The sequence below is a fragment of the Poeciliopsis prolifica genome, unplaced genomic scaffold, assembly GCF_027474105.1.
Source record: "Poeciliopsis prolifica strain line A6 unplaced genomic scaffold, Auburn_PproV2 SCAFFOLD048, whole genome shotgun sequence".
Classification (NCBI taxonomy): domain Eukaryota; kingdom Metazoa; phylum Chordata; class Actinopteri; order Cyprinodontiformes; family Poeciliidae; genus Poeciliopsis; species Poeciliopsis prolifica.
The window spans coordinates 3,377,005-3,391,237 of record NW_026562423.1 but is presented as its reverse complement, the minus strand read 5'-3'; the positions used below and the strand labels follow the sequence as shown (position 1 = coordinate 3,391,237).

General features: G+C 39.5%; 1 protein-coding gene across 1 annotated transcript in view; it reads right to left on the bottom strand.

Moving 5' to 3' along the window:
- The window catches only part of dnah9 (dynein, axonemal, heavy chain 9), a 145,762-nt gene that overhangs the window by 89,498 nt on the left and 42,031 nt on the right, over positions 1-14,233 (bottom strand). Inside the window, 8 exon segments of the mRNA XM_055057536.1 lie at positions 127-301; positions 1,208-1,355; positions 2,401-2,509; positions 2,719-2,846; positions 2,942-3,152; positions 5,505-5,792; positions 7,661-7,799; positions 7,974-8,131. Of these exon segments, the coding sequence (XP_054913511.1) occupies positions 127-301; positions 1,208-1,355; positions 2,401-2,509; positions 2,719-2,846; positions 2,942-3,152; positions 5,505-5,792; positions 7,661-7,799; positions 7,974-8,131 (1,356 nt within the window).

Sequence of the window (14,233 nt, the reverse complement as noted above, 5' to 3'; positions counted from 1 at the left end):
AACTATTTCGACTTATGATGGGTAACAAAAAAAAGAAAGGAAAAACCCTTTAGCAGCTCTGATTTTTATTTTCTTTGTTCTTCCCACTTAGGAAGCATCTCACATGCCAAGAGGTCTTAGCAGTACCTGGTCCTGGAACAGCGCTCCCCCAAAGGCCCAGATCGAAGCGAAGACGAAGTAGAGCTCATAAAGATCTTTGGAAGAGTCTGGTGGTGTATTTTCTGGAGTCAGGAGACACTCCAGCAGGTAGCACAGCATCTGGACAAGACTCTGCTCTGGGATTGGGATGATCTTTTTGAACCTGACCAAAAACAGTGTGAAAGAAAAACTTTGGAAACATTTTTTAAAATGACGATCCCCAGGACTTTAGACATAGTTCCAAAAGACTCAATTTGTTGAAGTCCACTTTTCTCTTTCTTAGCTTGTCACTGAATTTCTTGGACTCTGCTATTCTTCTGAGAACATGTTAACCCAATAAGAGCTTTCAAAAATATAAAATGTATTCAGTTAAAATCCAAAAGCACATAGGCATCAGCCTTGTCAAGCTAAAGCACATATTAGAAACTTCAGGAATACCTAATAAAAGGTTAAGGTGAATATATGTTTAAACTTCATCTTGCTTGTAAAATTAAGACTTTGTATGGATTATTGAAAATCCATAATAAGCTTAAACCTCTGCATTAAGTACTTATTTTTAAAAAAATCATAACAGGATTTAAAAACAATCTTCCACCTTAGATATAACACCAGCCCAAATTATGACAGTCACATAATTTGGGCTCAAGATCTCACAGATCTTGAGATAATGAAAACTTTTACCAAGAACCCTTATCTTCTATACAGAATTCACAAAATGGACAAAAACTCTGAGAACCCAAGAAATTTAATCATGCACTTCCGAAACACCAGATGACAAATTTATGAGCTGTGGTGCATATTTAAAAATTTTTGTTAGCACAATGCTTCATCCCTCCCCTGCTTCCTGTTGTTTGCTCCGGCAGCAACGATGATGAAGGTGTCAGAGGATGCAAATGGTCTTTGTACAGAATGTAGAATCACATCCAGTTCTTTCTGAGTCACTCCCCGTTTGCTCCCCCTGTCCCACACGCCCACTTAACACAGCCCTCCTCCCTTTGCAGTGTCACGCAGGAAACTCTTGTGTCAACATGACTGAGCACTTCCCATCGCTGCAGGAACATCACGGTACCTTGATTTGAGAACATCCAAGCAGGAGGGGAGATACTTGTCGAATAAAATGGTGAGGTTTGCCTTCTCGGATTGGACTTCCCTCTTGTCGATCCAGCTGGACACCTGTGGGCTCCACCCAAGGTCTGCTGGATTTATATACAGAATGCCTGGGTGGGCAGGTAGTGAGAAGTGTTGTGATTAAAATGTATGGATAAACCTACAGTGCCTTGCAAAAGTATTATTAGTTTTCAGATTTCCTAATGCAACATTAAAAGTCTCTGAGGGTGATTTCATATAATTGGTGGATAATTGTGAAATGGATTTTTTGTTTTCTCCAAATAGAAAATCAAAGGTAGTTTTACATCAATAGCCCTCAATAAAATCTAGTCCAATCTACTACCTTGAGAAGTCAGATCATGAGTTCATACAATCCATGTGTGCTCAAATTTAATCCTGTTGTTTAAAAAAAACAAAAACAAACAAAATAAAACTGCTTGTTAAATAGCCTCCATGGCATTTATGGTACAATGGCATGAAGTAAGCTATTTTTTTAAAGGACGCCATGTTTGTGATTTCCTACAAACCCTACAGGGGAAACAGCAAGTATCTGGAAGTAGATTCTCAGATTAAATGGGGAAAAAAATATATTTTTAAGCTTGTAAAACAAGCTTAAAAAGTGGAAGTGTTAAACTTGAAATATGGTGGTGGTGGGATCACACAGTAGGGATGCTTTTCTACAGAAAGGGCAGAGAAAGTATTCAGAGTTCATAATGAGATGGATTCTAAGCATATTTCATGAGTTAGAATTGCTAAATATAAAACCATTGCACACTTTTAAAGTCTTGATTGAACAAAGAAAGTTACGCATGTGTTCTTTTTCTTCTTCACAAATAAACACTCCTTTATGATGGTCAATTATGTCAAATCCATACCCAAAATACACTTAAATTGTATTACAGTGGTATGGTGGTAGAGCAGGCTTTCTATATACTCTATTACAATTTCTTAAATAAAGTCCCATAGTGCCCTGAAATATTTAAGAAAAACACCTATATTTGGTTATACTGAATGGAAATGTGAAAAAGTTTGACGGTTATAAAACTTTTGCAAGGCACAGTATTTTCAGCTCATCAGGTTTTGGATTCAGTAAGACATTTAAGTGGAAAAGGTGGAGAGAAGCAAACATAGAAAGGCATTTATAAGCTGATGTACCTGCCCTCGATACAGTAGCAGGAGTAGCAGTGCGAAGGTGGCTAATCTCAAACACCAGCCTCATGGTGGGGTTCAGAGGGATGCGCTCATTACTGGCCAGAGTCAGCACCTAACAGACACAGAAGAGGTTCTGTCACACAGCATGTAATCACGCTGTGCCACTGGAAAAGTTCTGTCTATTATTAGATCCAGTCAGAACAAGTAGCTGTCTGTTCACTGTTAGTGATGAGTCAACTCTAATTGCTGAAGCTGAGAGCTCATTTTGTGTCTAAACAAAACAGAAAATTCAGCCTTTAAAGACACATAATTTCCTCACACCTTGTTGTCATCCATAACCGTGTTGAGTGACTCAATCCACATTGGATCAATGTCTCCATCTAGAACAATCCACTTAGGCCCACTGTGACTAATGTTGGCCAGTTCACGCATTACGCTGGAGAAGAGCCCTGTGAGAAGATGAGTTCACATTCAGGGTATTCAAGGCACGTCATTAAACACTTAGCGCTAATCAAATCCTCTTTCTGAAGGACATGGTAATCACCATCTTTCCACTCTCTGGTTGCCGGGTTGATGATTCCGAAGAGCTCGTCATTGGTCACCGCCTTCGGATTGAGGTCTGCCCACACGGGCCGACGCTTCATGTTCTGATAGGTCCGCTGGAGCGATCTCATCACGTGACTCTTACCGGTGCCCGCATTCCCGATCACAAACACAGAGTGGCGAACGGCCAGCAGTTCCTTGAGCTGCACCACCTTAACACACAGGCAAAGAGAGAGAGAGATTACAATAAATGCCTATTACCAATGCCTATCAACAATAATCCAGCATTTTATAAAGACCGTGGTGTTCATGCTGCTTAATCTCACAATTAAGCAGCATGTGCCTCACTGCAAATCCGGCACCGAGGTACAGCCTTCTTCCTCTGAACATGAAGCAAACTAAATGACAGCAGGGGGACTTCTAAAAACATCAAATGTCAAAACTCACATTACTGTATAATTAATGTGTCATTCATGTCTGCATCTGACATGGAAAGTCACTCGTTGAAAGGGCACTGACTGAATCAGGCCTGGTATATTAACATAATACACACGGATACAAGTAGATTACCATAATTAACAGTGCACACTGCATAAGAAAAGATATCCTATCAAACCAAAACACAAGATTTTACAATTCAAAGTTCCAAATTTGCGAGACAGACTAATTTAAAACCGTACAAGTCATCCGGCTGCCAAAAAAAACAAAAACAAGTCAATCCTCGGGAAGAATTGCTAAATATGGATGTTGTTTTGTGCGCATGGAGAAATAATAGGCATGTAAATGATTGATATGGCAGCAGCTGGCACGTATAGTGCAGCAAGTTGGCATCACGAGTGATTGCCAAAATAGTAGCTGAAGGTCACCAGCCAGAGAGCGTACGTTGTGGATGTAATAGGCAGCGTCATCAGCATTTTGCAGATCCGCTGGGGCATCAGAAAGACGGATCTTTGGAAAAACGCAAGGTCTTTCTTCTCTCTCTTAAAAAGATGCATCTTTGACTTCATGAATTTAATTGTGCAGCAGTGATATATGCCAAACATTTCTATCTGTAGAGCAAATATGCCGCAATACAGTAAAGACAACCAAACACACTAAACTCGTTTGCCTGAAATCCTGAGATTTCCAACAGCTGGGAGACGATTTGGAACAGAAGATGATGCCAGAATATATTGATCATGAAAACAAGCGTCCACCACAAGACTGAGGTCACCATAATTGATGAACACACTCGGCTATGTTCCTGATAACTGCAGATTAATAAATACTATGCAATATACAATTAAGTCTGTATGTAGTCAATATGGAATTTAGTCTGAGAAGAACCACTTACAAAGACATTTGTATCTTGTCTAACAAGTGTTGATAAAAAGGCTCCAAATTAAGCAAGTTTAGTTGGATGGTAGGTAGTATTCTGTATTTTATTAAAATGGTCTATGTTAGCTAAAATGCAATCCATCCAAGATTTGTTCGTCCGTCTGCTTTCATTCAATCCAGAATTTTCACTGACACCACAGGGAGAGGAACAATGACTGCAGGAGAGAAAATGAAAGGCAGAATAGTTTCTTTCCCCACTTTTTCTCAAACATACAGATGGCTCTGGATGATCAATGCCATCGACCTGATTCCTCCTCCCCGTCCATTCAACTGGAACGCAGGCGGCTCGGCGGTCTCAAAGGCCTGGCCTGATTAGCGCTTTGATCTGGGGAGGCCTGATGCTAGCCCAGGCTAATGCTAAAGACATTGGGTCTCTCCTGCTTAGACTGAAATCAAAAGGTTGGGCATCCAAACAAAGACAGGAAAAGTTCAAGCTCTGGGGGTGGAAGCTTGTTATTGACCACTCTGCCGTTCTCTCTCTCCCCCTCTCTCTGCTCTTTGTTTATTTCTGTGCCATCTCTCAGAGTCAAGGTTAAGTGGCGTGGTGCAGCGCCAGCCTCTATTGATAGAGTGTTATTATGTGATTCCCGTGTCTATTTGACCTGCGGCAGATTGCACTTATTTCCCTTGGTCCGGTGCAGTCTTGTTTCTGACACATAGCTCCTTTCATTGTGTGTGTGTGTGTGTGTGTGTGTGTGTGTGTGTGTGTGTGTGTGTGTGTGTGTGTGTGTGTGTGTGTGTGTGCGTGTGTGTGTGTGTGTGTGTGTATGTGTGTGTGTGTATTTGGATCTGTGTGTGACATAATGACTGGAATTAGGTCGTCAGCTCCGGCACCTGAACTCTCGTTGCAGCTAACAACCAGCTTTCGGCAATATTTGCCCAATTCATCCCGATGTTTGACACTAATGTGTATTTCTCAGTGGAACATTATGACATGAGGAAAATAGCTTTTGGAGAGAACCGGGATAAATCTAAATGAAAGCACTGCAAGTGTAATATCTGTCAAATTGTTAAAGATGAAACTTACATTTGGGAACTATGTTTGTACATCTCGGACAACATCTAATTACATTTTCCTTCACATATAATTTAGTGTCAAACTTCCCAAAGACCAATATTTTCTTTTAGGTGTAATTAAAATGAAATAAACAGCAGCATACACAATCATGGCCGTTTCAACTCTGTACCTTGAGAACGAAGTTGTCGTCAGGCTGCAAGTTCAGGTCCAGAATGGACTGCTTTACGTTCTCTTCAAAGTCCATGTCTCTCTTCCGGGGAACTTCCAAGGAAGGAAAAAGGTCTCCGATCAGGCCCAAGAAAACGGGCATGTCCTCAGTCACGATCTTTGGGATGTTGAAATCTCTCAGAGCTCGCATGAGGACTTGGTCCTCAGCTCGTCCCGGCTCTCCCCTTTTCAAAGAGCCGGCTACCACCAACACTGACTTGATGGCTCGAAGGCCCCAGTCATAGTGTTCCTGCAGGAAAAGTCAGGGGAATAGTGTAAGTAGAGGAAAATGTATGGATTAGATGGAGGCATAAGGTGGGTGGTGGCATCAAGATACACAAAGGTGATGAAACTTATGGCTTATGCTATTCTTACATTCAAAAATTGTTTTATTGAGGGAGAATGTGTCACAGTGGCCATAGTTTACAATGACACACCTCTCACTCTCCCCCACTACCAGTCAACTTTTAGAAAGCTAGTTTTTCTACTTTCCAAGACAAATTCAGCTTTTTGGAAAGGTTTTATTGGGGGAAAAGAAATCAAATAAACACAGCAACGTGGTGTGTTAACCGAAGTAGCACCGACCGCTCACCTTTCACCAAGGTAATGTGGACTTGACAAGATATGAGCTGCATGTCTGTTAATTAGCTGACTGCAGCTAGCTAGCCCCACTTATTACCCAGGTAATAGCAGCTTGTTAACCTCCCAGTGTGGCTATTTAAAAAGCATAAAGGGTAGAATACTGAATTCTAATTAACAGGAAACATTTACTCGAAAGTCTCTTCTGGCCTTCCGTAAATCATCTTGTTTCTCCCGCTCAAAAGTATTTTAGTGCCCCATTTCTGGAGAATAGCTAAGTTTGTAAGGAGCAAATGTACATTTTACCTGAATAGAATATTATCACTCTTTGGGATATTAGGTATCAGGGAAAGGAAGCATAACAAATCGCATTTTAATTCTTTCTGCAACTAGTGTCAAACTTCCCAAAGTTTGAAGCTTTACTCTAGGGTTATAATTCTTTAAGACATCTTTACCAGAATTAATTTCAACATTAATGTCTAATGTTGGTTCATTTGCTCCACTTTTAAAAACTATGTAACACTATAACCTTAATCTTTGTAATTCCCCTCAGAAAGATAAGTAAGAACCAAAATACTTGCAGTTTCTGTACTGAACATGAAAATTTGCACACAGGACGCAGAACTCTCTGAAAACATTTGTTTTCTAATTATATCAGAAAAAGTTATGCTTCACAATTCAATTGGCACATCTCTATCCTGTTAAACAGACATTTGTTAAGCAGCAATGAGAAGAGTTGAAATCAACAAAAGGAGACTCAGACGGAGCAAACAGGTCCAGCCAGTATGTAATATAAGCCTTGCTTGAAGCCGAACATTTTTCAAACCACAGAGAAGAGAATTGGATCCAGCCCAAACTTCAACTTCTAACTTTTTAAAGTTGTTAGCTTATTTTTCCAATTTAACAGTGTAGGTCATTTTTAACCTTTTAAAAGTAGCTCTCACAGTATCATGTTGTGCTAAGTGATAGAAAAAGATGAATTCCCTTCTCAGTTTTAAGCCCTAAAGAAATTTGGCACAACTTTCTAAGCGCTGCCACTTCTTTCATCCCCATCCCCAAGAAATCTTTGCCAAAAGGACACAGGAAGGACGACTTTGCTTTCTGTCAAAGCAATGTGGAGATATGTTTAAAAAGTGAAAGGTGAAAAGACATCTACATAAAGAAATTTATTGATGTTGTGTTTCTTAAAAGTAGTTGCGAAAGCTGAATTTGGACCACATTAAACAGGCAAACAAAACTTGAACATTGCTGAGACTAAATTTGGACAGGATTAGATAAATCCTATTAATGTTAAATTTCCAAAGATTGTACAAAACGTTGAAATACTGTATGTAAAGCTGTAGATAACTTTCTAATTAGAAATTTTGGAATTTTGCACAAAAGTATAATTTTTAATATGTATATTTATACTTTTTTTTTTTTTACCAAATAGTTTTTGTGGGACAGCCTGAAAAATCTAAGAATTACTGAAGAGGCTATTTATTCACTTAAATAAAATGGCACATGCAGTGACAATGTTAAAAGGGCAGAAGGTACTACCTGCTTGGACAGCAGCTCTTTGCACAGTGTGTAGAGGGTGATGAACTTTCTGCCGAGAATCCGGGCATTTACAAAGCCTTCAGCCACCAACATGATCTCGCAGATGAGCTCAAAGTCTGGAACCACCATAGCACAAGGTCTGTGGACAAACACACAAAAAGGAACTTCACTTTAATTTTGGGTCTTTCGGCTCCGATTTCACAATTTAAACTATCCAGAATTGCACTAATCAGTAACCAGGAAGGATAAACAATCGGATTTTATGGATGTTATCCGTAGAGAGAGGGTGGACTTAGGATTGGTTTAGACTTACCTGAAAAGAGTCTTGAGGTTCTCTGGAAGCTCTGTTCTACCGGCGTAACCAGGATTCATCGTGATGAAGATCCCGACTGAAGGACAAAGATTCACCTCCTCTCCCATGAAGTTAAATCGTTGCTTCTTGTAACGGATGGCATCTTGAATGCTTTTAACCTGCATGCACAGCCGATATAAAGAGCAATTTTTGTCATCTCTAAAAAACTGTATATGACGTCAGTCATATTTATTGTGGGGTGGAAACCCATCAACAAAGTGATGGTCTGAAGGGCGACCCTGTGCTGCTGTCCTACAAGAGAAACTCAGATCTAAGCTGAGGTTGTTTCTGGGTAGGGTTTGCAGGTAAACTTGAAACTGTGCCTGTGGTGGATTGTTTTCAAGTGCTTAGATTTATTGTCTGTCCAATTCAATGCATGATTGTCTATCTGGAGATTGTAGTTCCTTTTAGGTTTATGTCCTTGTATTTGATACATTGTAAAAATCATTTGTCCCCATCAAATCCTATATTGTGACTTCTCCTTTTGAAGTCCAAAGCCCAGGCTCATGAGAAGACATAAAACATAAGGATTTTATTTGTCGTCATGTTTCTACAACATAGCAAAATTGGATAGGTACTCACAGTGATAAATGGATAAATAAGTAGTCATAATCAGTGCTTGGGGCGCAGCAGATGGATGTGAGTGTGTCTGAAGGGAGGCAGGATGGAAGGTGGACATATTGATTTCACAGTTCTTGAGAAAAAGCTTTTCCTAAACCGAATGGCTATTGTCTTTATGCATCTGTACCGTTTTCCAGGCAGTAGAGGTACAAACAGTTTAAGTCCTGGATGGGTGGGGTCAACACAACACAACTGGCCTTCCTTTGCATTCTGCCAGTAAAGAGTAGGTCCAAATTCGGCTACTGACTCCCCACAAACCACTGGCCATGTCCTTTTTGTCCTGGACTGTGCAGTTGCCAGATGTCACAGTCATTCTGAGGCAGAGGATCACTGCTCTATAGAACTGCTTGAGACACTGAGCAGGGAGTCCAGGCCTTGGACTCAGTTTCCTGAGGAAGAAAAGTCTTTGTTGGGGCTTCCTCGTCAGAAAAGAGGTGTGAGCAGTGATGTTTTTGGATTATGGATTAAGTTTGAAACTAAAGAATGAATCGCATTTAGGTTGGGTTAAAGCATGCACTGATAATAGTGAGGTTTAGTATTGCTATGGACTGCCATTAATTGCTAGGCCATAGCAATTTACGACAAAAAGAAGAGAAGTCAATGCAAAAATAGAAAGAGATACTATGTGTGTGGGCTTGTAACTCTTGCTAGATTGCTGAATGTCACTGACAAACATCACTTGTTTAGTGACGTGTCACTTGTTTAGATCTATCAGCTGACTGTATGTTCACATATTTGGTTCTATTCTACAGATCTGGCATTAATCGGAGTATCTGCTTAACCGTGGTTGACTCATATTTCACATATTTATTTTCACGCGTTTTACTCTGAATAAATGTCACCATAATTTGAAAATTGCCTATTGTATTATTGAACGTGTTTGCAATTTTCAATTAGGTGAGGATCTGAGACATTTAAGATAGACTTAACACAGATGGTGAGTACCGAGGGATAGTCCTACTTTACTTGGAGTAAAAAACGCACCCTTAGCTGCTCTCAAAAGTAAGCAGAGCACCCTGGCACTGCTGTCCTTCTGTCAGTCAGTGGCCTGTCAAGAATAAACTTCCAGCTTACTCAATGTGTCCCACACCGTCATAGTTTACAGTGAGTTGAGTCTCTTGCTGAGAACAAAACTGGCTCATTTTAGCATCTTGTTCAGTCATTTGGGACTTCTATCCATGAGGCAAAAGCCCCAAAACACAGCAGAATAAAACATCACCACTTGCCTCCACAGTGCCTCCACAACATGGCATTAAGGGACCTTTGGCTCTGAAGGGGGCAGAAGCAGATTTGCCCCTTCTCTGGTTCATGTCCCATCACAATTTTGTTGTATGGAAACCTGTACATGGTTTAGGAGTTACAGTAGGGTACTTTGCAGGGGAAAACGCATCATAAGCTCAGTTGGCACCTTTAATGCAAACAGATTGTATTAAAGGTGTTTGTATTACCAAATAGTCTGCAACCAGAGATGGTTTTAATGAAAGAGGGGTACATTTCTACATGGAATGGGTTCTAAAAGGATCGTTGAGCAGAAGGACTTGTAGACATGTCCACCAGCCAGACACTCATAGGTAATAAAATAACAGTAGTGTATTTTTAGGTGCAGTATACGTCGCTGATATATTTCCCTTCAGGATTCTTTCAGGTCCCCTAAAAGCTACTTTCAAGGTCATTTTGGGGAACTTGCAGGGTATTTTAGGAGAAATGTTCCCGACACTTCTGGAATCCTTTGTCATACATTTTCTTCGTTTTTCTTACCAATGTGTATGGTATGGCATGTCTAAATCTGTTACTAAAAATGAAATTCTACATATCTGTTTTAGATGTACAGTGACTTACAAAAGTATCCAAAGACTTTTTTGGGTGATTACTATTGCAAAGTGCTGTATGTGCTGCATATCCACTTCAGATAAGTTAGCCATCTTTAACACCAAACCCTCAGTCATTTTAGATGGCATCTCCAGACTGGTGTGTCAAAGATGGGAACTGGAACCAAAACTGGTGCACAAAACACTGGGAAATTCATGTTAGAATCTGCTAGGAACATTTGCAGTGAATTCAATTTATGGAGCAACTCGTCTGACACTGCTGGTTTATTATGGAAGCAACTCACACATTGATTGAAATAAGATATTAATTAATACAGCAAAAAACTTCTCTCAGATCCCACTTATTAATATTGCATTAATATTAGCATGTCCCAAAGTCAGTCTGTTACAGCATGTCAACTTATTATGCTGCACAACCTTATTTTTTATGTATATAAATGTTCACTATTTTATCACAAATATAAATGTCCTATCAAGTAGGGTTTACTGGATGGATGAGCTCCCGAGGCTCTCTGTGTGTCTAAATCATGACTAAATGAGTTATCAGGCTGAACTTTCTCCATGTCCAAGCCTAAAACTGAATCCCTGCTTATGAATTTAACATGTGAGTGGTTAAAGAGCATAGCGAGTTGACAGCTGGAAAGAGAAGGAACATCTCTTCATGGATGAGTAGTCGACTACAGATCGTTCAGTCATACCAACACAACAGAGAGAGGGATGCAAAAAACAAACAAGGCAGCTGTGGCACACACGCAAATACACGCACACACACAAGCAAAACGTTTGTGCATTTATGTCAAATGATTGGACATAAACTCAACAGAGGTGAAAAAGATTTAAAAATAAATAAATAAAACTCTTGCAAGTTTAACAAACTGAAAGTGTTTGATCTTCAGGGGTTTGCTCCCAGATTTAACTCAAGAAATGTAAACTGAACTGGAATGACTTTATGCCCGTCTGTCAGATAGTGTACTTGGTCCTCTTTTGCAAACCTAAGAACATCTTTGATTTGTCAAAGTCACTTACAGTCTCAAAAGATTTCTGAAGGCACACCGATATGTTTGGCATCAAGAGTATGGCAGGATTTCATGCAAATCCTGCAAGATGCTAAGTGGGACCTCCATGGATTGAATTGGTTTCTATGGCACATCTTACAGATTGCATCTACTGGCTTTCCCTCTTCCCTTTTGTACGAGAGAGTTGCCTTTTTGTTTAGCCTTAGTTTTCTCCTGTTTATGTGCTTGTTAGGTAGGTTATGTTTGTAGGACTGTATTTTTTTTTCTTTTATTGCAGTTAGGCAAGTTCCTTTTATTTTTCTTTCAGGGTTGTTTTGTTTTATTATGTTGGCTTGAGCTCTCCCCAAAGCTTTCGATCGCTCAATACAGAAAAGAATTTAAAAACTTGGCAGAAAATAAACACCTTAATTGCCAACCTGATTCCTCATTCACTGTCTAGATTTATGTTAGTCCTTTTTGTCCCCTAGACCAACCCAGGGATGTAACGACGTCCCACAAGAGCTGCAGTTAGGAGATGCTCTGATTCAATTGCACATTCTTTTTAAGACTCACCTATTTTCTTTTGACAGCAAAAGTTTTCTTGCTCCCTAATATATCTCACCAACTAGGTGTTATGACCTAGTCGCATGTAAGATTTGTGTAAATCACAATCGGCAATCCAGGTTTGTGTAGACTGTTAAAAGAGGCAGAACCTCTCCATTTCATCCAATTTATCTTCATGTATGGCTGCCTTCTGTTTGGCTGTGTTGGTCTGATGTCGAAGCGGTCCCACCACCTGTTCTAGACGTCCCGAGCAGCAGTGGAGTTTGGCCCCGTGTAATATTCGCTGCACCCCCATTTTCAAGCGATGGATTAGGTGTATGCTCGCCGAGGAGAAATGACGCTGCCTTGGCTCCACTGAGGAAGGCTGAGTGCCGGAACGGGCTGCCAGCTGTCACAGCGCGAATTTGATGCTCTTCTGTTCTCAAGGTCTGCTCTTCCACGTCTAAGCCAACATGATTTATTATTTATTGCACCCTGCAACACCTATTCATTCTTCTGGCACTTTAAAATTCTCTAAGTACTGTGGACTTCCCCTGCTTACGGAGAAAGACTGCTTGACTTTCATCTCTGCTTAAGAGAGGCTGAGAGAAGGGCAAAGAAGTGACTGTTTGGTCTGGCGGTGAATAACAATGCTTCAGGAAGCCATCTCCATTATCTGCACTATTATGATTGCAATCAACATTATCAACTGTACATGGTTTGCTATGACAGTGTGTAACACTAATTAAGGCTAGGCACCTGACTATGGCCAAATATGGTAATAGGCAGTCAGAAAGGTTCGGCTGAGGAGCTTGTGTGTGTGTGAATAAAACACCATCAGAAAGAAAGGTATTGTATTCAAAGAAGTTATTGTATTCAAACTTGTATATTTGCATATATTTAGGAATAATAATAATAATAATAATAATAATCATTTTCTATAAGTATAACCAATAAACACAACAGGAAGACAACAATAACAATAATAAATAAACAATCCCTGATGACACCCAAGAACTTTTTCTCTTATTCAAGTCCGTTCTTTTGTATTCAGGGTTATTAATGGTCCGTCAATCAATAATCCGACTGTCTTTAGTCCATGAGCCAAGGCAATAGGTCCAGAAAAATAAAGTAGTTTGGTTTAATTAAGTCCTGTTGTGTTCTGGTAGCTCGCTGGGTTGAAACAGGGGGTGGGAAAAACAACTGACCTAAATAAGATCATAAATAAAAACAAAAATTTGCATTTAAACACGGTGAAACTGCTATCCAAAACGAGATATTCATAAAAAAACTAGTTATATTCCATAAAGTATTTGTCAGGAATCATTCAAATGAATTTCAAGTTAAAGATCACATTAATGTTACAAAACCAAGTGAAGTTACAGATTGAGTGATTACTTAAGTACTGTTTCAATCAACAATGAAAAGTTTTTTTCTCTTGTTCAGTAACTCCAAATAAATTAACCAGTTCCAGGCTGTCAACAAAATCAATGAAAAGTAACTAAAAGTATCCTTAAAGGACAAATTCACAAAAATCGATGGGCTTATTTAATACTTTGAGGACATATCTTCTATTCAACCACAAAATTAATAAAAAGAGAATGATCTTTTAATCTATAAGACCATCTATAAGACGTCGATACATAGATTTGAAGTGTCTATGTTAATTAGACTTGATTCAGCAATATTCTTCAGCTATTTTGGAAAACGCCAACACAAGCAGCAACAGCATTGGAGAAGATCTGAGTTCACCTCTCACCCAGAACTTAAAAATGTGCTGTCGGTTTGACCCACCAAAATAAAATACAAGTTGAGTATTTTGTGCAGGCAAAAAATGCTGCACATATTTACAGGTAGCGCTGAAGGTAACTGCATGCTGGATTTGAAAACACCAGAGAACCTCGATGCATTGCAAGATGACAAAGAAGCTAACTTTTGCTGAAAAATACAAAATGTGGTTGGTTGCAAAAATCTCCAGAGGTCATGCAGAAAATCCAGCACTCTGCCTGAGAGTCATTATTTTACAAGTATGCAGTAGCATTCCGTGCTTCATTTAATGAAACCCTTGTAAAATTAGTTGTGTTGCACTATTTAAATTGTTCTTGCTCAATTTGGTTATCGAGTGCAGTTGTTAGTTTGTGTATTTTGCCATTAAGCCCTGATTGCTTTGAAGAAATCTTGCTCCAATTGCTGATATTGAAGGAATACAGTGTCTGGCAAAAGTCCTAATAGC